Genomic DNA, 25,131 nt, shown 5'->3' with positions numbered 1-25,131 from the left:
AAAGACATACCTGTAAGTTTTTAAACATTTCTACGTATGTATAACTTTTTTCTGCATATATAATATGTTATGACTTTTTATATATTTAGATGTGTATTGTATAAAACTGATTTGTCTCTCCTTTGCCTCTCAGAAAAAAGTATCATTTCTCACTTGCAATGCTAGTTTTTGTTATATTCATCAGTAATCACTGTGTGGTTACTCAGATAATAAAGCTTTTGTGTTATTAAGCGTTTTTAAATTTTTATCATTTTTCCCTTAACTTTTACAAAAAGAAGAGAACTAAGTTGGCCAACTGGTTTCCCTGCCTACTTAATGCCTACTGCTTGACAGTCATTTACCTATAGGTCATAAAGCCACAGAACTTCTTACCTGTCCAGTTTATGTCATAGTTCAAATTACCATATGAGTCATTTTTAATTAAAATTAATATTTATATGGTGTAGTTTTATGTATCTGCATTGTAAATGTGTTTATGCTGCCTAAAATTCTTAAGGCTTAAAAAGATGGAAGGTATGACCGTGTTTGTACAGAATAATCACTTTCTGATGTTCTACTGTGAGATATCTACATGGGCTTAATTACCAAAAGCTGGGTACAAAAGAAACCTTAATTTAACATTTATTAGAGAAATAAATTCTCTCCTTAAGGATTATTTTATTTTAAATCTATGAAAACTGTCTTAATACATATTGATATATGGCAATATAGACCAGTAGTCTAAAGCTATTACTCAAAATTTTTATTTTCAAATTGAATTAGTTGAAAACAGTATTCCAAAAGCTAGTCATAAATTATTTTATATCTTACTTACCTGAATTTACCTTCCAAAATTTAAAAATTTGAAAAGTAGCCTGAATCCTTTGTGGGGCAAAGTAAAAATGAGTTGCCTAATTGTTGCTTTCTTACTATTTAAATTAAAAAAAAGAGGGAGAGACTGGACTTTATATAGTTTTTAAAAGTTACTTTGGATTTTAAGTACTCCCGCATAATTCTATTGTGTCATTTTTATACTATTTTAAGTTGGGATTATAATAGTCTATAATTTACTCCTTTCTTCATAATTTTTAATGATGAATTTATTCACTGGTGGAAGGAAAAGTATAGTTGTTCAGAATCAACACAGTCTGTCCTTTAGGAACTTCTAGTTTTAATTGTACTTCAAAACCTAAACTTCTGAATTTTTAATTATATAGTCTCAATGTAATAGTGTTTATGTTTAGAGGGATACATGAGAAGTGAGAAGATCTTTTCTGAGCAAGACAAAAACTGAGAATCTAAAATAAAGATTGATAAATTGACAAAATAAAACTAAAGTTCCTGCACACATGTGCGCGCGTGCGCGCGTGCACACACACACACACACACACACACACACACACACACACACAAGGATAAGAAAGTCAAAAGACAAAACCACAACAAATTGGGGAAAATATTTTGCATTGCATACAATGAAGGGCAGAATACCTCCAACATGTAAATGAAAACTTACTATTCCATAAGCAATCCAGTAAAAAAAAAAAAGTAGTAAAAAGGCACAGAAGAAAAAAGAAATACAGATGGCTTATAAATATATAAAAAGATACTGAACCTCACTCATAAGTAAAGAAATGCAAATTAATATAATTCAAAGACACCATTTTCATCTATCAGATAGGTAAAGATCAGAGTTTGATAGTATATACTATTGGTCAAAGTATGAGGAAATGGGTGCTCTATAGACAGTTCTAATGACTATATAAATTATGTTAGCTTTGACTAAGCCATTTGACTTTAAGGAATTTATCCTTGTGCGAAGGTGTATGTGTAAGGATGTTAATTAGAACTCTGTTTTTTGGGGGAGGAGGTTAATAGCGAACTATTACACACAACTTAAATATTCATCAGTGTGGAGCTGGTTAAATCAATTATAGCATATGCAAAAAAATGGTATTCAGCTTTTAAATAATGTTGTAGATGTGTGTAAACTGATGTGGAACAACCATCTAGATGTATGTTAAGTGAAAAGTGCAAGGTATAGAATAGTGGATATACTCCAATTTGTGTGTGTGTGTGTGTGTGTGTGTTTTAAAGATGTATGTATTTAGATATGTTGTATTTGCATGGGAATTTTCTAGAAGCTATACAAGAAATCATTAAAAAGGTCATATAAAAGGAAACTGAAGGTCTGGGGTAAAAGGTAGACATATTTATTTTTCAGTTTATACCTACTTTACTGTTTGAACTTTTTACATGTGCATATATTTTCAAAATGAAAAAACTATGATTTTAAAGTTGTCTATGAATGAATATTATTACTATAAAATAATGATTTATTCTCTCATATTTCATGTAATTATTCATTTAAAAAAATTTAGTAGCTCTGCAATATTACCAATTTTTTTTTTATTCTTTCAGTTGCGCCACTTTGTTTTCTATACCATGAACCTTCCAAATTGTATCAGATATTCCGTGAGATGTATGTGCGTTTTTTCTTCAGACTCCATTCCATCTCTTCTCATCCTTCTGTAAGTTCATAAAAAAAAAAAAATGGTTCTAATCTTTCTTTCATGGAAAAAATTTGTAGCAGCAACAGATTTTCTTTAATCTCACTCAACTGAGAATTTTCCTCATAAGTAAAAATCTACGCAAATTATAAAGTAAATACATATATATATTTATATTAAAATATAAATTTTAATTAGTGATGTCAACACATTTCTACAGAATAAATGAAAGAGAAGAATAAATTGATATTTAAATAATTTTGGTGATATTTAGAGAGGAAAAAGTCCCTTATCAATTACATTTAAATTATCTTTTGTATATTTAAAAAAAAATTAGAAATGGCTGTATTATTTTCCTTGACAAAGATGCCTACCTTCTTTTAACCTTGATTTCTTCTCTGTGAAATGTGGTTAATATATTATCCGTAGTGCTATAGAAAAGTCTGCAAAGCATCGAGGATAGTGGTTGGCTCATAGCAGGTGTTCAATAAATAAATGGTTATTTTTCTTGTTATTATCATCATCATCATCGTCTCTTCTTTGTTAATGAAAAGCAAACATTTGTTTGTCACTTGTTTTCCAATTTCATATTTGGCTGATTATCAGCTATCATACTAGGTATTTCCTTGTGCTTATCCAATAGAAAGCTTCTCTGGTCAAAGAAAAGCATATTGGGAGTTGAATATTTTTATGTTTTATTTTGGCTTCTCAATTATCATATCTTTAATTTGTTTTTCTTGCCATGAGCCTGAATATTTTATTTCAATTTTACGGTTTCCACTTTGGGCCTGCTTTAGTCCACTTAGGGGTAACTGACTAACTCTCTAGAAGAAACATTAAATTGGAACATATATACCAAAAAAAAACCAAAGCCATTGCCGTTGAGTCAATTCCGACTCATAGCAACCCTATAGGATAGGGTTTCCAGGGAGCAGCTGATGGATTCAAACTGCTGATCTTTTAGTTAGCAGCCAAGCTCTTAACCACTGTGCCACCAAATTTCCTCAGAGGAGAATGTGTTACATCTACTAAATTAAATATCTGCTCTTTATCCCTCTGGTTTAATCCTACACATTCCTATCCCACCTTCCTCAGTCTCCAATCTTGCTCTTAGGCATTGCTATCAGAAGTGGGCAAATATCTTTGTATTCTTTACTCTAAGACAAGTTGATTTTGTTCCTATCTTCCATTGATATTTTATCTAAAATAATCAGAAACATAGTGAATAATTCTTCCCATTTCTAATATCTCATTCTTAGCATTAGATTTTCGACTCTAGTTTTCCATGCCATTTTATGCTTCAGAGTTTAAAAAAAGTAAAAGTGAAAAACGAACTGCCCAGTGCTTGCCCTTGGTGTTCTTCCCATGCAGAGCATGAAGCTAGATGCCGAGCACCTCTGCCTATTCCTTCTCTGTCTCCATGCTGACCCTGAGGTGTCCTTTTTCAGCTAATTGAGTAGGCCAGTCCTGCCTGTGCTCCTTTGTTATTCACTGGAATAAAGACTTGCAGGCGGTCATCTCTTTTCCTGGCTTGCAGCCAGACTAAAATACTTGGAACCCTGACAAGCTTTTTTCTTTAGAAACTCAAAGAGGATTAAAACTTCCTTACAAAGATCAATCCTGAGGAATGCTGAGCTGCAAGAAAGACTTTATTCAGAGTTGTCAAGTAATGAATGCACGTGAAAAACCATCTGTTTAAGTCGGTTATTTCTTATACTCTGCAAATAATGCCCTTTTAAAAAGGCAGATTTCAGTTTAAAAAAAAAAAAAAAACTCTTTATACTAAGTAATCAAACATTCTTGTTTGATAACTTCCTGATGCAAATTTCAAGCAGTCAGTCTTTCCCTGGGAGTGGATTTAGAAAAGCAGGAAATGTTTTCCCCAGTGGGTGGAGGGGAAGGGACTGTATGGAAGGAGAGAGTAAAGGGGTGTGGGGATAGCAACTGGGAAATACCTGGAAACTGGAATTCATCCAGAGAAAACTAATTTTGCTGTGGTCTAAAGTGATAATACATGGCTTGCAAAGTAGCAGTTTTCTGAACATGATGTTTTCCTTGGACTCTGAATACTACATATCCAGTTCAGTGGGGGAGCCTATTGTGTTAAAACGACGTCCCCTGCCATATCTACAAGAGTGGGGAATTCATAGAGGATAAAACTTATCTTTAAGCACCATGTTAGGGATCTGCTAATGCTTTTCTTCGTTTTGACTCGTAAACGATATGAAGAATATTTATGTTGTTACTCTTTTTCTCATTTTCCATTTGAATAATTTTTTTAGCATAGTTAATTTTTAAATACTAAAAGGTGTTTTACTCTTATTATTCATTACTGTGTCCAGGGTATTGTGTCACTGTGTTTGCTGTTTGAAACTCTTCTTCAAACATATCTTCCCCAACTCTTTTATCATCTGCGAGAAATTGGGGCTCAACCGTGAGTAATTTTCTCTCCTATTTGAAACATAAATCCTTTCACATCATAAGCTCTTTTTTCATCATTGTAAACACTTGTAAAGATACAGTCCTCAATAAAATACTAATTATCAGGTAGTAAATTGTAACCCTACATTGTGGTAAAAATACTTAGAAGAATTACCAAAATCCTAATAAATTCTTACTTGCTAGGATTTTGTGTCTGGTACAAGAATCACCAAAATGAACTAATTTCTATTTATAATGAAAGGTGTTAGCCAAAAATAAGGCAAAAATATATATATATATGGAAACAAATACTACATGAGAAATGTGATAATACTAAAATTAAGTCAGTTTAGGGTAAATTTGTCAGAGAACAATCTACGAAAGCTAAATAAGCTAAAGTCTGCCCTCTTTTATTAAAAGAAACTAGATCAGTTACCTACCAGTGGGAGTACACTATGATTTCTCCCTCCGAAAGTTGAATGTTTAGTTACTGATCTCAGTAGAAGTTATCTGTGGATATGTAGGGTAACTCTGGACTTCAATATTACTGATTCTCTCTTTTTTTAACTAACAATGTCTGAAGCAACAGAAGTTTCCAAATGATTTATTAATCATTTTATTCCTGTCTTCCCCTCTAAGCAACTATTTTCCCCTATTAAGGAAGGCATATTTGAAAGGAGCATTTACTCTTTGAGGCCTCTAAAGGAGTTAATAGGAAATAGCATAGTTTAGTATTTGTCTTTTCCACACTTGAATTTCCAGCACCCTGAAGACTGCTCAATAAGTATTTATTAAATGAATGGATGAGTGAATGGGTGAATGAATAGATGAATGAGTGGGTGGATTTGAGACAGACCCAGATTCAAATCTCAGCTCTATTAAGCTGTGTAATCAAGAGTAGGTTATTTAATTTATCTAAGCCTCAATTTTCTTACCTTTAAATCAAGATAATTCCACTTCTTCATTTTTAAATTCAAGTTCCTCACCTTTAAAATCAAGAAAATTGCTACCTCATGCAGTTGTTTCAAGATTTAATGATCCTATGTATATTTATATGTATGTGTGTGTGTATTCATGTATATCTGCATGTATGTGTATGTGTATATATGCAGTTTAAAATGATCAAAATTCAACAAAATTTGAATGTAAGGTTTATTCTAAGCAATTATTCTATATGCACATAGACCATTTTGATTCCAGCAAAAGCAAATGTCCAGAAGCCTGGTACAGTGAGGCTTATAAAGAGAAGAGGAGGGAGAAATATAGAAGATCAACCATTGGCTAATCTTAACATGATTAATTGAACCCTGCCCTGCCCCTTTTACTGAGGTCAACTGGTACAAGGTATGGCCTCTGGCTCTCCACCTAGCCATGTCTTTTGAAATTCAAATTCGGCAAGCCTGGTGTCCAACAGGAAAGAAAGGATTTGCAACTTTGAGTGAGAGAAAAACTGCTGGCAGGATTGATTTTAGTCAGAAATTTCTTTAGAGTGAATATTTGGTTTTGTGAGTAAGAAAACCCCAAAATCAAAGCAAGATATCTGCTATCAATCCCTCTTTGATAATATATACATACATATATAGAGACAGACAAGTATAGTGCCTGGCAATCAATAAACGTTATTATCTTTCTAAAAAGTACCGTTTTAATATGCAGAAGGAAGAGTTTACTATTTGCTCTAAATCTGTTTGTTAGTGATTATTAGAGAGATCTTAGTGACCCAAAATAACTAGTAAACTTAACTGCGTCCTTTTGAGAAAATGTTACCTAAAAAGGATCTTACACAATGTTTAAGTGATGTTAGACCAAGGTTTAATGAAAATGAGAAGCAGAGCCAAGTGTGAGGAGAAATGGAAGAAGAGAGGCGGGAACAAGGAGGGAGACTAAGAGGAAATAGAGATACTTATGATGAGAGGAAAACATGAGCAGGCTTTAAAATACCAAAATAAAAATGTAAATTCCTCCTCCAAAAAAGTCTTACACACAAAAATCACAATTTTGAATTTCAGATATCTAAGAAATGCAACTTATAAAATAGCACCTCATATCATCCATTGGTAATACTTAGCTGAATACTCTTTCCTATGTAGCTGTTAAAAAACAGGATCTGTTAATGATTAAGATAAAACAAGAATGTGGCAGAAATATTTCAGATTGTGCCTGAGTCTTTTTTGCTTAAACTTGTAGTAAATAGACCTCTTTTTATGAAATGAACATTTGAATATAACTAGGCTTTTTTTTTTTTTTAACTAGGATGAAGACATGTAGTTTATTATTACTCGATTCTGACTCATAGCGACCCTATAGGACAGAGTAGAACAGCCCCATACGGTTTCCAAGGAGCGCCTGGTGGATTTGAACTGCCGACCTTTTGTTTAGCAGCCTTAGCTCTTAATCACTATGCCACCAGGGTTTCCAGTTTATTATTAGAAACTAAAACTCTGATATCTTTCTAGCCTATTTATATACTTGAAACATTGAAAGGAACAAATTTATCTCAATGACTTATGATAAACATTAAAATTCCTATGTAGGAGAAAGTATAAAAAGTATGTCAAGGTAGAAATCAATTTTTAAAAGGCTTTCAACAGAGTTTTTATCAAAAGCATAGTTGAGCCATCCAGTGTGACAACTGATGCTGTTGGGAGGTTTTTAACTATAAATTTAATTTCTTTAATAGACATAGGACTAGGTTATTTATTTCTTCTTGAGTGAACTTTGGTAGTTTCTGCATTTTATCTAAGTTATTATATTTATCGACATAAAGTTACTCATAATATTCTTTAATTATTGTTAATTAGCCTTTTAATATCTGTAGGGTCAGTAGTGATATCACCTCTGTCATTCCTGAGGTTGATATTTGTATCTTTTCTCTCTTTCTTGGTCAGTCTGGCTAGAAGTTTATCAATTTTCTTCATCTTTTCAGAGAACCAGTTTTTGGTTTCATTGATTTTCTCTATTTTCTTTTTTCAATTTTCATTGATTACTGCTCAAATATTTATTATTTCTTTCCTTATGCTTGATTTAGGATAGATGAATGAGTGGATGGGTTTGAGAGACAGACACAGGTTCAGTTGCACTTAGAAAACCAAAAGGGAAGAACACGATTATAATTTCTCAAGCTGAAAGAACTAAAGAAAAAATTCAAGCCTCGAGTTGCAATACTAAAGGATTCTTTGGGTAAACTGAAGTTAATTCAAAAACAGTTGCAGCAATAAATCGACAAGGAACTGCAAGAAATTCAAGCCAGATTCTGTAGAGGGCTTGGAACTAGGGATATCATTGCTGATGTCAGATGGATCTTACCTGAAAGCAGAGAATATCAGAAAGATGTTTACCTGTGTTTTATTGACTATACAAAAGCATTTGACTGTGTGGATCATAGCAAATTATGGATAACATTGTGAAGAATGGGAATTCCAGAACTTAATTATGCTTATGAGGAACCTGTACGTAGACCAAGAGGCAGTTGTTCAAACAGAACAAGGGGATATTGTGTGGTTTAAAATGAGGGAAGTCGTGTCAGGGTTGTATCCTTTCACCATACTTATTCAATCTGTCTGCTGAGCAAATAATCCAAGAAGCTAAACTGTATGAAGAACGCAGCATCAAGATTAGAGGAAGACTTGTTAACAACCTGTGATACGCAGATGACACAACCTTACTTGCTGAAAGTAAAGAGGACTTGAAGCACTTACTGATGAAGATCAAAGACTGTAGCCCTCGGTATGGACTACACCTCACCATAAAACAAAAATCCTCATAACTGGACCAATAAGCAACATCATGATAAGCAGATGAAATATTCAAGTTCTCAAGGATGTCATTTTACTGGGATCCACAGTCAACACCCACAGAAGCAGTAGTTGGGAAATCAAACAACATATTGCATTGGGCAAGTCTGCTGCAAAAGACCTCTTTAAAGTGTTAAAAAGCAAAGATGTGACTTTGAGGACTAAGGTGCCTGACCCAAGCCATGGTATTTTCAGTCACCTCATGTGCATGCGAAAGCTGGACAATGAGTAAGGAAGACCGAAGAAGAATGGATGCCTTTGAATTATGGTGCTGGTGAAGAATACTGAATGTACCATGGACCGCCAGAAGAATGAACAAGTCTGTCTTGGAAGAAGTACAGCCAGAATGCTCCTTAGAAGGGAGGATGGCAAGACTTCATCTCATGTACTTTAGACATGTTACCGGGTCAGACCAGTCCGTGAAGAAGGACATCATGCTTGGTTAAGTAGAGGGTCAGTGAAAAAGAGGGTCAGTGAGATGGATTGACACAGTGGCTCCAACAGTGGATTCAAATATAGCAGCAATTGTGAGGATGTCTGTTGTACGTGGGGTTGCTACAGGTCAGAACCAACTCAACAGCATTTAACAACAACAGCAACAACTATGGGTAAAAAATTGAATGATGCAGTAAGCATCAAAAGGAGATGGAAGTAATATAGAGAGTCACTGTACCAAAAAGAATTGGTCAACATTCAACCATGTCAGGAGGTAGCATGTGATCCAGAACCACTGGTACGAAGGAAGAAGTTCAGTCTGCACTGCAAGCATTGATGAAAACAAGGATCCAGGAAATGACAGTATTCACCATCTGAGACACCTCAAACAGATGCAACACTGAAAGTGCTTACTTGTCTGTGTCAAGAAATTTGGAAGACAGCTACTTGGCCGACCGACTAGAAGAGATCCATATTTGTGCCCATTCCAAAGAAAGATAATCAAATGTAATGTGGAAATCATTGAAGAATATTATTAATGTCATATGCTAGCAGAATTTTGCTGAAGATAATTCAAAAACGACTGGAGTCATACATCAATGGGGAATATCCATAAGTTCAAGCTGGATTCAGAAGAGGGCGTGGAACAAGGGGTATCACTGCTTTTGTCAGATGGATTTTGACCAAAAACGAGAATACTAGAACAATGTTTATCTGTGTTTTATTGACTATGAGAAGGCATTTGAGTGTGTGGATTGTAACAAATTATGGATAACATTGTGACAAATGGGAATTTCAGAACAGTTAATTGTGCTGATGTGAAACCTGTACATGGTTCAAGAGACAATTGTTTGAACAGAACAAGAGGATACTGATTAGTTTAAAACTGGAAAAAGTATGTACAGCAGGATTGTATCCTTTAACTTCATTCAATCTGTATGTTGAAAAGATAATCTGAAGCTGAACTATATGAAGAACACAGCGTTAAGATTAGAGGGAGACTCATTAACAGCCTGCAATATGCAAATGACACAACCTTGCTTGCCAAAAATTAATAAGAATTTGAAGCACCTACCAGTAAAGATCAAAGAATACAGCCTTCAGTATGAATTACACCTGAACATGAAGAAAACGAAAATCCTCAAAACTGAACTGAGAAGCAATATTGTGAGTAATGGAGAAGAAATTGAAGTTGTCAGTAAATTCACTCTACTTGGATCAGCAATCAATGCCCATGGAAGCAGCAATCAAGAAATCAAACCATGTGTTACACTGGGCAAGTCAGCTGAAAAAGTCCTCTTTAAAGCTTTAAAAACAAAGATATCACCTTGATGAATCAGATGTGTCTGAACCAAACCACGGTCTTTTCAGTCACCTCATACGCATGCGAAAACTGGACAATGAAAAAGAAAAACAGAAGAAGAATTGATGCATTCAAACTGTGGTGTAGGTGAAGAATATTGAATATACTACAGACTGCCAAAAGAATGAACAAATCAGTCTTAGAAGAAATACAACTAAAGTGTTCTTGAGAAGTGAGGATAGCAAAATTAACTCACTTATTTTGGGCATGTCATCAGGAAAGACCAGTCACTAGAAAAGGACATCATGTTTTGTAAAGCAGAGGGCCAACAAAAATGAGAGAAACCCTCAGTGAGATGGATTGACACAATAGCCATACAATGGACTCAAACATACCAACAATCATGAAGATGGTGCAGGACTAGGCAACATTTCATTCTGTTATACATAAAGTCACCATGAGTTGGCAACTAACAATAACCACATTTATTATTTCCTTCCTTATGCTTGCTTTAGGTTTATTGTGCTCTTTCTACTTGTTAAAGGTGGAAGCTTAGATTATTGATTTAAAATCTTTCTTCTTTTCTAATATAAACGTTAATGCTATAAATTCCCTTCAGAACACCACTTTACTTCCACCAAGCTAATTTTGATATGTTGTGTTTTCATTTCCATTCAGTTCAAAATGTTTCTTAATTTCTCTTGTGACTTCCTCTTTGTTATATAGAATTATGTTGCTTAATTTTCAAATTTTTAGAACGATATCTTTCTGTTATTGATTCCTGTTTTAATTCTGTTGTAGTTAGAAACATGCTTCATATGATTTCAGTTCTTTTAGATTTGTTGAGGTTTGTTTTATGGCTCAGAATGTGATCTATCTTGGTAAATGTTTCATGTGCTTTTGAAAAGAATTTGTGTTCTGCTAGTGTTAGGCACCACTACGCATCTGTCAGTTTGTTGTACTGTGGTGGCTTGCATTTTGCTGTGATGCTGGAAGCTATGCCACCAGTATTTCAAATACCAACAGGGTCTCCCATGATGGATAGTTTTCAGTGGAGCTTCCAGGCTAAGACAGACTAGGAAGAAGGACCTGGCAGTCTACTTCTGGAAATATTAGCCACTGAAAACCTTATGAATAGCAGCACAGCATTGTCTGGTATAGTGCGGGAAGATGAGCCCCTCAGGTTGGAAGGCACTCAAAATACGACTGGGGAAGAGTTGCCTCCTCAAAGTAGAGTCGACCTTAATGACACAGACAGAGTCAAGCTTTCAGGAGCTTCTTTTGCTGATGAGGCAGGACTCAAAATGAGAAGAAACAGCTACAAACATCTATTAACAATCAGAATGTGGAATGTATGAAGTATGAATCTAGCAAAATTGGAAGTCATCAAAAATGAAATGGAAAGCATAAAGATCTACATCCTAGGCATTATTAAGCTGAAATGGACTGGTATTGGCCATTTTGAATCAGACAATCATGTGGTCTGCTATGCCAGGAATGACTAATTGAAGAGGAATGGCATCCCATTCATTGTCAAAAAGAACATTTCAAGATCTGTCCTGGAGTACAGTGCTGTCAGTAATGGGATAATATCCATTTGCCTACATGGAAGACCAGTTAATAAAACTGCTATTCAAATATGCGCACTAACTGCTAATGCCAAAGATGAGGAAATTGAAGATTTTTACCAACTTCTGCAGTCTGAAATTGATCAGACATGTAATCAAGATGCTTTGATAATTACTGGTGATTGGAATGCAAAAGTTGGAAACAAAGAAGGATTGGTAGTTGAAAAATACGGCCTTGGTGATAGAAATGACACCGGAGATTGCGTGATAGAATTTTGCAAGACCAACAACTTATTCACTGCAAATACCTTTTTTCAGCAACATAGATGGTGACTATACACATGGACCTCACCAGATGGAAAACACAGGAATCCGGTTGACTACATCTATGGAAAAAGATGATGGAAACGCTCAGTATCATCAGTCAGAACAAGGCCAGGGGACAGCTGCGCAACAGACCATCAATTGCTCATATGCAAATTTAAGTTGAAATTGAAGAAAATTAGAACAAATCAATGAGAGCCAAAGTACAACCTTGAGTATATCTCACCTGAATTTAGAGACCATCTCAAGAATGGATTTGACACGTTGAACACTAATGACCAAAGACCAGATGGGTTGTCGAAGGACATCATACTTGAAGAAAGCAAGAGGTCATTAAAAAGACAGGAAAGAAAGAAAAGACCAGAATGGATGTCAGAAGAGACTCTGAAACTTGCTGCTGAATGTAGAGTAGCTAAAGCAAAAGGAAGAAATGATGAAGTAAAAGAGCTGAACAGAAGATTTCAAAGGGCAGCTTGAGAAGACAAAGTAAACTATTATAACTTCTGCCTTGGAAGAAGTACAGCCAGAGTGTTCTTTGGAAGTGAGGATGGCTAGACTTCGTCTCATGCACTTTGGACGTGTTATCAGGAGTCCCTGAGAGAAGGACCTCATACTTTGTAAGGTAGAGGATCAGAGAAACAGAGGAAGCCCTTGTCGAGGTGGATTGACATGATGGCTGCAACAGTGGGCTCAACAGTGGGCTCAAACATAGCAATTACTGTGAGGATGGCACAGGGCCAGGCAGTGTTTTGTTTTACATAGGGTCGCTGTGAGTTGGAACCAACTCGAGAGCACCTAACGACAATAACCAGTGTTGGGCACAGTGTTTTGTGATTATCAATGTGGTCAAGTTTGTTGATAATATTGTTCAGGTCTTCTATACACTTACTGATTTGCTGTCTACTTGTTCTATTGATTATCGAGAGGGCAATGTTAGAGTCTCCAGTGAAAGTTGTGGATTTGTCTGTTTCTTTTTTCAGTGCTATGTTTTTATTTCATGCATTTTGAGGTTCTGTTTTTAGGGATATTGATCCTTTTATCATTATGTAATGTCCTTCTTCATTCCTGGTAATAAATGTACTATGTCTGATATTAATATAGCCATTCAGCCTTTCTTTTGATTACAATTTACATGGCATATTCTTTTCTATCCTTCTTAACATATCAGTGCCTTTATTTTTCAAGTGAATTTCCTCTCTAAAGTATAGTTGGGTCTTTCAGTGTGACAATAGCCATCTTCTAATTGGTTTTTTTTTTTACATTTAAGTAATTATTGATACGATTGGATAAAAATTTACTGTCTTGCTAGACAGTTTCTATGTGTTTCATATTGTTATTTTTCCTCTTTTTTCTGTCTGCTTTGAAATCAAACATTTTTTTATTCCATTTTATCTCCACTATTGGATTATTATCTATAAACTTTTTTTTTTTTTTTTACGTTTTTTAATAAGTGCTCCAGGGTTTACAATATACATCTTAAATTGCTAACATTCTACCTTCAGATAAACTATAGATCTGAATGGTCTCAGTGACAAATTCTATGAAGTATCTAAGGAAGAAATAGTATCAATCCTCATTTTTCTCTGGCTGCTGTCAAGGTTTTTCTTTGTCCTTAGTTCTCAGTAGTTTGATAATAATGTGTCTTGACATGGTGTTCTTTGGGTTCATCCTGTTTGGGGTTCACTGAGCTTCTTAAATCTGTAGGTTTGTGTCTTTTGCCAAATTTTGGAAGTTTTTAGCCATTATTTCTGCACATGGTTTTTTCTGCACATTCTTTCTCCTTTCCTTCTTTGATTCTAGTGACACAAATGTTAAAGTTTTTGATATTGTTCCACAGATCCCTGAAGCTCTGTTCAATTTTTTTTTTTCTTTTTTCTAATCTTTTTTCTCTGTGGTTCAAATTGAATGCTTTGTGTTGATCTATATTCACATTCACTGGCTGTTCCCTTGGTCATTTCTATTTTGCTATTAGACCCATCTAATAAGTTTTATATATGTACATATTGGGGAGTGGGGGAATGTGTGGTACTATTGTTCTAATAAGGCACTATGAGACATCTAGTAAAATGAAACCAGTTTAAATTAATAATTTAGGCTTAAAAGTCAAATGCATTTTTTTAAGCATTAAAATATCCAGTGATGAAAAGATTTGTTTACAATCATAAATAGATATTTTAAAACCAGCTGAAACGCTTAATTTGTCAATACTATTGTGCCTACATGTACTTTGTTATATCAGAATAGTAATTACCCAATATTGAGGAATTTCTAAAATTTAGGCGTATTTCTCAGTCTGAAGAGAATTAATACAATGGCACCAACAAAGGCAATCTCTGGGTCCCTTTTTCTCTTTTAAGAAAATAACAGATATTTATCTATATAATATTACAGCAATTCCAGCAAAGAGTTTTGTTAGTACCTCTCAGGGAGAGTCAAGTGATTTTTAGATGCTAATAGATAATACAGAAATTTGAGAGACTATTTTATCTCTTGAGGCATCAGAGCCAAAGAGTTTGTTTCCTGATTCCAGAGATAAATTACTATTGTAATATAACCTACTTATAAATAGGAGGATCTCATACCTCTTAGGCTGAACTTTCTGGTTGATCTTTTGAAGTTCTAATAGCCTCGTCTCTAAAATGAAGTGTTTAAAGTCAGAAGTCTATTTATAAAATTCCTTATAGTTTTAAAACTATTTTTCTTTGTCCTTCAAAAACTGATGCCTATTGTTTTGTTTTATTCATCCTAAGGAATCACTCAACTAAAACGAAGGAGTATAATTTATTGAATTGGAGAAGTATAAAGCCATTGTGAACTCTTTCCAATATTTTGACCAAAAATTCAAATTACTATGGCTTATCTGGAATTGTTAAGAGTGTAATTGACTTTTAAATACCTAGGTGATTTCTAAGACTCTCAAAGGAGTTACCCTAACAATAGATTTGGTGGTGCTCTTCTGATATTACCCTTTTGAAAGAAAAAAATCTACTGATAAAATTTATTTTCTATTTTCCTTGCTTACAGACTTCGCATATCATTTAAATGGATGGTTCGAGCTTTCTCTGGATACTTAGCTACGGATCAACTCTTGCTTTTATGGGATAGAATCTTAGGATATAATTCTTTGGAAATTCTTGCTGGTAAGAGTAAGTACTTGTTTATAAACACATACTGTTTCTATAGTAAGGCCCCTTTCCTTTCTTTCACCATATGTAACCTGAATTTGAGTCTACAGTTATATGTCATTTCTAATGCAAGAACATTTAGTAGATTTATCTGGCTTAGAAGACAAGTATTGTGATCTAGTTACTTCTGACTGCTCAAAATTAGCATATTCCTAATCTTTTTGGCTCCCAGAAAAGTCTGTTTTCCCCTCCCTTGTTTTAATCCAGTCAGAGCTTTGTATCTCCCAGCCCCTATGAAGTCTGCGCAGCACAGTGTAGGTATGCTTCTGCTCTTCTCTGAACAACACTGGCTGTCTTAGCATCTGTTCTGTTATTCTCAGCTACTACCTAAAATCCAGACTGAAGCTGAGACTCTGTATAGCTGACGTCAGTTACCTGGGTGCCACTCTTCTGGGCCCATTTGTCCTGAATTCAAAACCATTTCCTCTTTTTCTGACAGTATCTGACTCCTGTTCTGGTGGCTGAATTTCCCCTTGCAGGTATTTCTTAGGCCAAAAAATTTTTAATCTTTTTTTCAGGAAGCCACAAACTCATCTCTGATTTAATAATATAAGCCGTACTTACAACAGACATACACAAAAGGCAACTGTATGATTACACCAGAGAAAACACAAAGAGCACAGATTACTTATCAGGTTGGGAGTTAAATCCACCAGTCACTCCTTGGAAACCCTGTGGGGTAGTTCTCATCTGTCCTATAGGGTCGCTATAAGTCAGAATCAACTCGACTGCAGTGGGTTTGGTTGTTTTTTTTTTGGTGGGGGGAGTTGTGCTAAATAGACTCAATTATTGCTATCATTGGGATTATCAGATAATCCAAATAATCATTATAAGGTTTTCACAACATGGATGAAGAGTAGAAAAGTTGGCAATCATGCAACCTTCTACAGTTGTATGATTTTGAACAACTTACTTAACCTGTGAGCCTTTGTTTCCTTACCTTAAATTGATAACAGTGTAAAGTCACATCTCTGGACTATTGTGGAAATAATCCTTAGTTGAAGAAGACCATTTCCTTGCGGAAGATTCTCTGAATATCATATTAACATATTCTTAAATGCTAAGAGCTCTGTAGTAATTGGGTATCATTTTGGGAGGGAAAGAGTATTAATAAAGTACTCCATTAATAAATGAAGATAAATGTCAACACTGGGATAACCAGAGACATCAGTTACTGATGTTTTTTACAACTCCTAGTGTCCCTCTGGAGCTCTGGTGGCGCAGTGGTTAAGAGCTTGGCTGCTATCCGGAAGGTCAGCAGTTCAAATCCATCATCCACTCCTTGGAAACCCTATGGGGCAGTTCTACTCTGTCCTATAGGGTTGCTGTGAGTAGGAATCAACTCGATGGCAACAGGTTTAGTTTTTTGTTTTTTTGGTTTGGCATCCTTCTCTCTCATTTTTTTTTTTTTTTCATGTCCATACACATATGAGTTAGGAGAGAATGGTCTGTGCTCATGTCTTTTAGCCAAATGGCAGTGATATGGAAGGAATCCTAGAGGTAATCTTTTAAATATTTCTGACAGGCAGTTTTACCAGGTAGGGCATTTCATTTCTAGATAATATGACTCGTTAAAATGTACTGCTGTTTAACCAAAGTCATTATCTGTTTTTTCCACTCTTGAATCCCCAGCCTCTCCCCAAAGTTTTCTGTTTTCTAGGCTAAGTAGCCTCGGTTTCTGCTACCATTTCCCAGGCAACAGGATTTTAGATTTTTTTACCAAATAACTCCCATACGGGTATTCCAGAAATTTTGAAGAGTATTATATATAGCTTTTGATATAATTTTGAAAAGATATCAGAGCTTGATAAAGAAGGAGTTTCAGTATAAGAAAATACTTTCTAATGCTTAGGACTTCCTGAAAGTAGAATGGGCTTTTTAGCTGTCACTGAAGGGTGAAGAGGTTTTCTACTCTGGAAGGTGGGTTGAATTAAAAGACTTTTAAGGCCTGTTCCAACTTAGATTGTCTTACTCTGTGCCTTATCACCCCTCAGCAAACTGAAGGAAAAGAGGAATAAATGTATATTGAGAATTGTATTTGCTCTAAGCTAGGCACTTTGCTCTTAGCTCAATACATTAATAAAAAAGTTACTGATGAATAAGTAGAAATGTATTCCATACTGTCACACCCACCCACTTTCCATGGGTGCTTTTTAAAAACCAACAGGAAAGAATTCTAGACCTTCTAAAGATGGAACAAGACTGATAGATGCTCTCTTACTATGTAATTCAGATAAAGAGCCACAAATGTAGATAATTTCATATAGATGTATACAAATTAATTTTGATTATAACACATATTTTTTTGTATGAATATTTGGGGTTCACATTTTTTGCTCAGGTGAGTTATTATATAGTTCTTAGAAATATTTTAGTAAATATCACTGGCTTTAATTGTGAATTGAGACTTTTGAAGAACAGTTTAAAGCAAAGGTGTTTTAATGCTCATGATAGAGTTTCTTAAAATTAATGAAAAGAATAGTTTAAAAGACTGAAAGTAAATATTAGAGTTTTTTTACTCATGAGAGATTTACACACAGAAAGAAACATTGATGATTACAAGGGAGTAGAAGGGTGGGGAGGGAAAAACACTAAATAAACAATACATAGGTGTAACTTTGGTGAAGGTAAGACAGTACACAATACTGGAGAAGCCAGCACAACTTGTACAAGGCAAGGTCATGGAAGCTCCACAGACACATCTAAACTCCCTGAGGGACCAAATTACTGGGCTGAGGGCTTTGGGGACCATGGTCTCTGGAAACATCTATCTCAATTGGTGTAACATAGTTTATAAAGAAAATGTTCCTACATTCTACTTTGGTGAGTAGCGTCTGGGGTCTTAAAAGCTTGTGAGCAGCCATCTCAGATACTCCACTGGTGTCACCCCATCTGGAGCAAGGGAGAATAAAGAAAACCAAAGACACAAGGGAAGGATTAGTCCAAAGGACTAATGGACCACAACTACCACAGCCTCCACCATACTGAGTCCAGCACAACTAGATGGTGCCCAGCTACAAGCACTGACTGCTCTGATAGGGGTCACAATAGAGTGTCCCAGACACAGTGGGAGAAAAATGTAGAATAAAATTCTAACTCAAAAATAAGACCAGACTTTCTGGTCTGAAAGAGACTGGAGAAACCCTGAGAGTATGGCCCCCGGACACCCTTTTAGCTCAGTAGTGAAGTCACTCCTGAGGTTCACCCTTCATCCAAAGATTAGACAGGCCCACACAACAAAATAAGAGTAAATGGGCACACACCATCCCAGGGGCAAGGATGAGAAGGCAGGAAGGGTCAGGAAAGCTGGTAATGGGGAACCTAAGGTCGAGAAGGGGAGAGGGTTGACATGTTGTAGAGTTGGCAACCAATATCACAAAACAATATGTGTATCAATTGTTTAATGAGAAGTTGATTTGCTCTGTAAACCATCTAAAGTACAATAAAAAATTAAAAAAAAATTTTAAAGTAAATATTAGAGTTTTTAAATTTCATATGAAGCATGATTTCAGTTGGAAATATCCCAAAGTATAGATCTTTTCTCCTTGGCAAACAATACTTTCTGCAGAAGGGCTGGGCAAACCAAACATGAAGCAAACAGAAAGGAACTTCTGTGATATGACACCAAGATAAATAAAGGTTATGAGCACATGAGCGTTTTGTATGCTGAGGTCAATTGGTAAACTGCTCTTTTTTTACCCCTTCTCATCTACCTTTGGCAAAACAGTCTCCCACCTTATAAAACTCTTTCCTGCTACAGCAAAAAATTTGACCATCCTGTCAAGCTTTCATTAACTCTGTTCAATTATACATACACACAAAAAAAAAAAGAGAAAGAAAGAAAGAAATGGTGCTCACACTCATTAGCTTCTAAAATGTCTCCATAATATGATTCCAGATATTGAGAAGCTGTAAAGAAGTTGCTAGTCCACAGAAATGGTTTTTATGTGATATTCCTATAAACATGAAACTTAGTGACTTTAAAGTATTTACATTTTCTTTTTCATTTTAAAGAGTAAATACAAGATCTCTTGTATCCTTTGTTATATACTGAATAATACCAGCACACTTGACATTTTAAATTTTGTTTTACCACTGTTTTCTTTTTTTCACTGGAATTTTCCTGTCTAACTAATTCAAATGCTTTTTTGCCAGACTGTTCAAATTCTTTTGTCCCCTAGAAAAATGCCAGTGCTTCCTAGTCACTGGTTGCACTCTGCCTCTGTCTGGGGAAATGAAGAAGCCTGGCTCCTGACTTCTACTCCTGAGGCACAACCACCTATCAGAACCCAGGACAGTCATGGCATCATCCTTGGTGCCGTCTCTGGAAAACCATCCTAATGGACAGCAGAGAGGGCAATTCTCAGGAAAGCATACAGATTTTCATGTTAGAGATGAATCATCAGTGCTTACCTTCAGTCTCAATAGTATCACATTAGAAGTGCCTCTGTTGTGTTAGTGGGAAACACCTGCATCAAACTAAACCTTAATTTATAAGACAGTCATTGGATCTTCAGGCCATTTTAAAACATAATAATTTAAGTTGTAGATATGAAAGAAGCTATTTATAAAATGATTTTTAAGACCATTGGATTTTCCTTTTTTTTCTAAAAATGTGGGATTCAGTTTGTCTAGCCATCAGGCACTGTTCTCTAGCATAGACAATTTCCATTCATCACAAGACCATAACTCAGAATGCTGTGCAGTCGTGGAAGGTGCTAGTTCTGAGCTTTCCTGGTTGGTTGTGGGCATAGCAGTAAATATGTCAGGCTGATGAGGAGGCCAGCAGTTGAAATAGTGTGCATTCTTTTCCAGTCCTGGCAGCTGCTGTGTTTGCTTTCCGAGCAGTGAACCTGATGGAGGTGACATCACTGGCTGCAGCTGAAGTAAGGATAAGTTTCACTCAGATGGGATGGAAATAGTTCCTGAGAGAGTGCCAGCCTCGGGCACTTTAGTCTCAGATGCATAGAACACACATTTCTCGTAGTCTCATTTATTAACTTGGGTAAAACCTGTAAGTTCTGAGCTAAGTAATATTAAGTATTCAAAATTCCTTCATTACTTGGAAACAATCTTCTTGTGAAGGGGTCATAAACAAGATTATTATAGGAAACCATTATAAGAAACTAGATACCTAGTCATTTCAATAGAAGCTATCAGGGCTTATGTTGCATTTTCTTATTATTGTTCATGTCCACATGTTATGCTCATAGAACAAAGAAAGCCTAGTTGAGAGGGTAAGATGGCATGTGTTTGGATGATACAGTAATGATACATAGGTTGTTTTGGTTACTTTTAATTGTAAGTTAGTTGTTTAAAGCAGATTTCTTTTCAATGGCATAATTTATACCTGAAATATGGTTTAATTAAATAGTGACTTACCATATTACTATATCTGGTATCTCTCATAGAAATGTAAATTTTATTCTTAAAATACCTGCCTACATTCTTTTTTTGAAAGGAAGAGGATGTTTATGCATCTTGCAACTGAATAAACATTAGCTTCATCTCAAAATGATTTCCTGAAGTCAGTTACTCCTTATACTAGTATAATGGGACTACGATTCATAATGTATGTTTATTTATAGAAGCAACTTGAAATGTTAGACCTCTTATAAACTAATGCTACCTTGTATATTTGAAGAAGGCTGAAGGCTAAAGTCCGGATTATTTTCTACTGCACTATTTAGCACTTTGCACATGTACTAACATTGAGAAATTCAGGAAAGTTATAGCTTTAGTACAAAGATGTAGGACAAATCTGAGGAACTTAGAGTGTGTGTTGATGCTGGAATTACATTGTAATGGTATTTCTGTTGTACTTTATAGACTTTACTTTGCTGATTGGAATACTGATATTAATAATTCTTTTGTTTTTTTTTCAGGCAGTTCTTGCTGACCTTTCCACTTTAAAAGTTATGCCTCTTCTTCAAATTTTTCTGTTTGCTACTGTCACCTGATCTTCTTCAAGGTCACTGACAACACATCTAGTTTTTCATTAGAAACTAATCATGAACTATGCAAACTCTGCATAAAACCAAAATTAAACTTTGCATATAAGCCAATAAAGATCATGTTCCCTTTGCAGTTAAACCTAAGTAATTTTTTACTTTTTGAAACAATAACTGCACACCAAATATTGCACTGCATGCCGCTAATTTTCAAAAGAGAAGCAATAGACATAACTTCTGCTAAATTACACATACTGTATATATAATCCTGGCTTGTAAAAGGCATGTAAGAATATATGCAATAAGAACTGAAGATACTGTAATAAACTTGAAGAGGTAATGTAGCTTCTGGGACAGTTCTCTTATGTCAGTTTGTGAGTTTATCACTAGATAATGTTTTATTTTGTCTTTATGAATTGGTCTTCACTCAGAGCCTCTGGTGGGGTTTGGAGGATGGGGAGACTTGAGTAAGATAACACTTTTAAGTAGGAAGTCAAATGTACTTTGGTGTTTTGGGCAACTTCTCTCACCAGACATCTTCTAGATCCCTCTCCATTTTATTTCTCCCTTAAAGGTCTCTACTGGTAAGGTCAAATACAATTGTCTCCCTATGATAATAGTTTATTCTTCATTGTGAAAAAAATCAGAGAATTATGGGGTGATCCTTTTGAACTTCACAGCCTTCCATCTCTTGGTTAGAAGACTTGGCACTGCTGAGGTCTGTTGCCAGATTCTGTTACTTTGGAAGCATACAAAGAGGATAGCCTGGGGAATGAAGGAAATGACAAATCAAAACCAAGCCCACCTCGACTGAAGTTTGATTTAAGGAGATTTACTGTTAGGGAAGAGCAGCTGAGAGAGACTAGAAGGAGAACTGAAGACATTATACAAGGCATCAGTCTTGTTTTGGTCTTTATTTAAAGTGACGGGTATTATTTTATGTTAGTTACTAAAGGCCTACCATTTCTATAAGATGTATTAATAGTATGTAAGAAAAAAAGTCCAAAAACTATTATCTTTCAATTTTAGACTCAAATTTAAGATATTGATAATTTCAACAAAACTGTAAATTGATAGATCGATACTCTTATGGGTTGCCTAGAATTCTATTAAGTTTTATCCAGATGTATGTAATGAGCCTTATTTAGAGAATATATATTAGGAAATGTGTGAGGTTTAGCATAAGATTGCAAGGGTGGTGGAGTTTGGTATATCTAGTTATTAATTTGAGAATCTATAGTATGTGTTTATATTTATCTGGCACTTGTTAACTTACTGAGGACTAAATAATTTATTCTGCTATTGACTCTTAAACCCGTGTTATTGCTTTTAAAGGTGATACAGTTATAGTCATATGCTTCGCCATTCTGTGTGTGCAAATGTACATCCATCAAGAGGGCAAAGCATACACCTAGAACTATTGTCTCCCTTCTTCTCCCACTTTGAGAAAATGAAAAAAAATGTTAGGAGGAGAAAGAGTTTTTAAATGATTAAGAGTTTTGAATGATTATGTGTACAGATATGCCCATCTTTGACTTTCTTCTTTGGTGGAATATTCATAAGCTTTTTTAGAGGAGACAGTGTAGTAGTCTAGTAGGAAAAACACTAGACTGCGGAGTTCTTTTTCTAGCTAGAAATCCTTAGATAATTTAATCACTCTTATCTGTAATTTTGTGCGGCAAGGGGCAGTAAAAATTTATTATACTTGCTCTGTTTACCTTACAAGGTTGTGTAGGACCAAATGAGAAAATATATTTGAAAGTAGTTTTTTAAACTGTAAACCGTCAGACAAATGTAAGATATTATTGGTAATTAGTTTTAAATATGACATTTTAAGGTCAAGTGGTAGAGGATAATATATAAAGAATGCCCAGCCTCATTAGCGTTGGTATAATTTTACTTGATAATTTGTTTCTATGTCTATAAAAAAATGAATGGACCATGACATAGCAGATCCTTTCATTTGGAACACGTAGCCTCAGCCAGTAGTCCTGAATCTGAATCCCAAAGCCAGTGCTGGTAGCTACCGCAAACCCCTCTCTACCATATACTGCTCTTGGCCGCTTGTTAAAATACTGCACTGAAGCCACTCAGGCGGCCTTGCCCATTCCAGTTAGGAACTTAATCTCTAACTGTATCACCTTACCCTACCTCCCGTAGCTTCCTTCCTCCTGCACCCTCCTGAGCCATTCCCTACAAGCCCATGACCCTCTCCACATCTCCTCTGCCAGTGATCACAAGGATCTGAGTCACCAGTGATACTTATATATAATTATTCTATGGCAATTGGCACTGATAGTGAAATAGCTTAATAGATGAATTGTATTTGGCCCTTCTGGATTTCAGTTCACCCACTGATATAATGTAATTCACTCTCCCGCCCTGTAATATAACTTTATATTATGGAAGGGTTTATTGAACTCTTTCTGACAAGAATGTTTCTGTAATGCATCATTCTGGCTAATAGAAATTTCCAGGTTGCCGTAACTGCATAGCACCCCCTCACACTCAGCGTATGTTTGCCCATCCTATTTCACAGTGAAAATAAAGACAATTAGCCTTGAACTTCCTCAGCCTTCCACCTCAAAACTTAGCGTTATCTCCCAACACTTGTCTTAAGAAGTGTCTAATCTATTCCTACAGTTTTCTAAATACAGATTTGATTATGTCACTTCCATGCTTAAAAAATTCAACAACTCCCCATTGCTTAAAGAATAAAACCCAGGCTCTGTGAGATGGCAGGAAGAGTTCTTCACATCTTGGTCTTTCCATTGTCATACTCCCACAGCTGATCCATTATCCTGTACCTCAGCCTTACCAGATCACATACTGATCCAGCCATGGCCATGCACTTTTGTCTTTGCCAAAAGGACCTTTCCCATTTTTCAAGGCCCCACTCAAAAATCTCCTCTATTGTGAACATACCCTGGAGCCTGTGAATTAGAATTAATTATGCCTTTCGCTTTGTTCTTATGAAACTGTTCATTCATTAGTATGGTGCTTATAATATTGAGTGATAGTATTTTGTCTGCATGTTCTACAAGTTCTTAAGTCACCATGTTCTCAAGTCCGTTTTCATTGACCAGTCCCTAGGTATAGAAGATGGAGAAGAAAGTCGCCCACATGTGTTAGTATCCTCTGACTTGTTCTGAAAATTATTGGGATCTATTTTTCTTAAAACATAGTTCTACCTTAGTAACTATTCTACTTTCTTCCTCAAAGATTCTAATTTATATTTTAAGACCCACCCTTCCCTCATGTACCTCAGGTGAGGCTAATTCCCATACCTCGCTCTGGGTCCGGGCCAAGCCAGTCACCATGTACCATCACTCTGTACACAGGAATTGCTTCCACAATCAGTGTAAAGTCTAAGACCAATGATGGCTATGAAACTCAATTACAAGGCTTTGGTTTAATCTTTCAGGGAAGCTGGATATGAACAAGAGAAAATATGGAATTGCTTCAACCTAGAAATAGGGAATGTTGATCCCCAGATCACACTCCACCAGGCTGCCCCAGGACTACTTAATTATATCAGCCAAAAGATTCTGTTTACAACAGGAAAAACCCTAACCGATGATACAGTCATTTACTTTTTAGAGGATCCGCCAAAACATGGGTATCATTATTTGGTACAGAACTCCTGTCTATATACTGCTCA

General features: G+C 35.5%; 1 protein-coding gene across 8 annotated transcripts in view; it reads left to right on the top strand.

The window, feature by feature from the left end:
- TBC1D19 (TBC1 domain family member 19) overlaps window positions 1–25,131 on the top strand; it is a 187,668-nt gene that overhangs the window by 160,949 nt on the left and 1,588 nt on the right. For 4 of the 8 annotated variants that reach the window (XR_002823877.1, XR_002823881.1, XR_002823882.1 and 1 more), the window contains 6 exons: window positions 2,401–2,510; window positions 4,832–4,923; window positions 15,359–15,474; window positions 20,335–20,405; window positions 21,405–21,806; window positions 24,557–24,597. Coding sequence is in view for 2 of the 8 variants with exons in the window: in XM_023730229.1 (XP_023585997.1) it covers window positions 2,401–2,510; window positions 4,832–4,923; window positions 15,359–15,474; window positions 20,335–20,405; window positions 21,405–21,479 (464 nt within the window). In the remaining 6 variants the exon portion in view is untranslated. The other 4 variants (XR_002823880.1, XR_002823879.1, XM_023730229.1 and 1 more) reach the window with 4 other exon arrangements.

The sequence above is a fragment of the Trichechus manatus genome, unplaced genomic scaffold (assembly GCF_000243295.1).
Source record: "Trichechus manatus latirostris isolate Lorelei unplaced genomic scaffold, TriManLat1.0 scaffold00034, whole genome shotgun sequence".
NCBI classification, from domain to species: Eukaryota; Metazoa; Chordata; class Mammalia; order Sirenia; family Trichechidae; genus Trichechus; species Trichechus manatus.
This window is presented reverse-complemented; position numbering and strand designations above follow the sequence as displayed.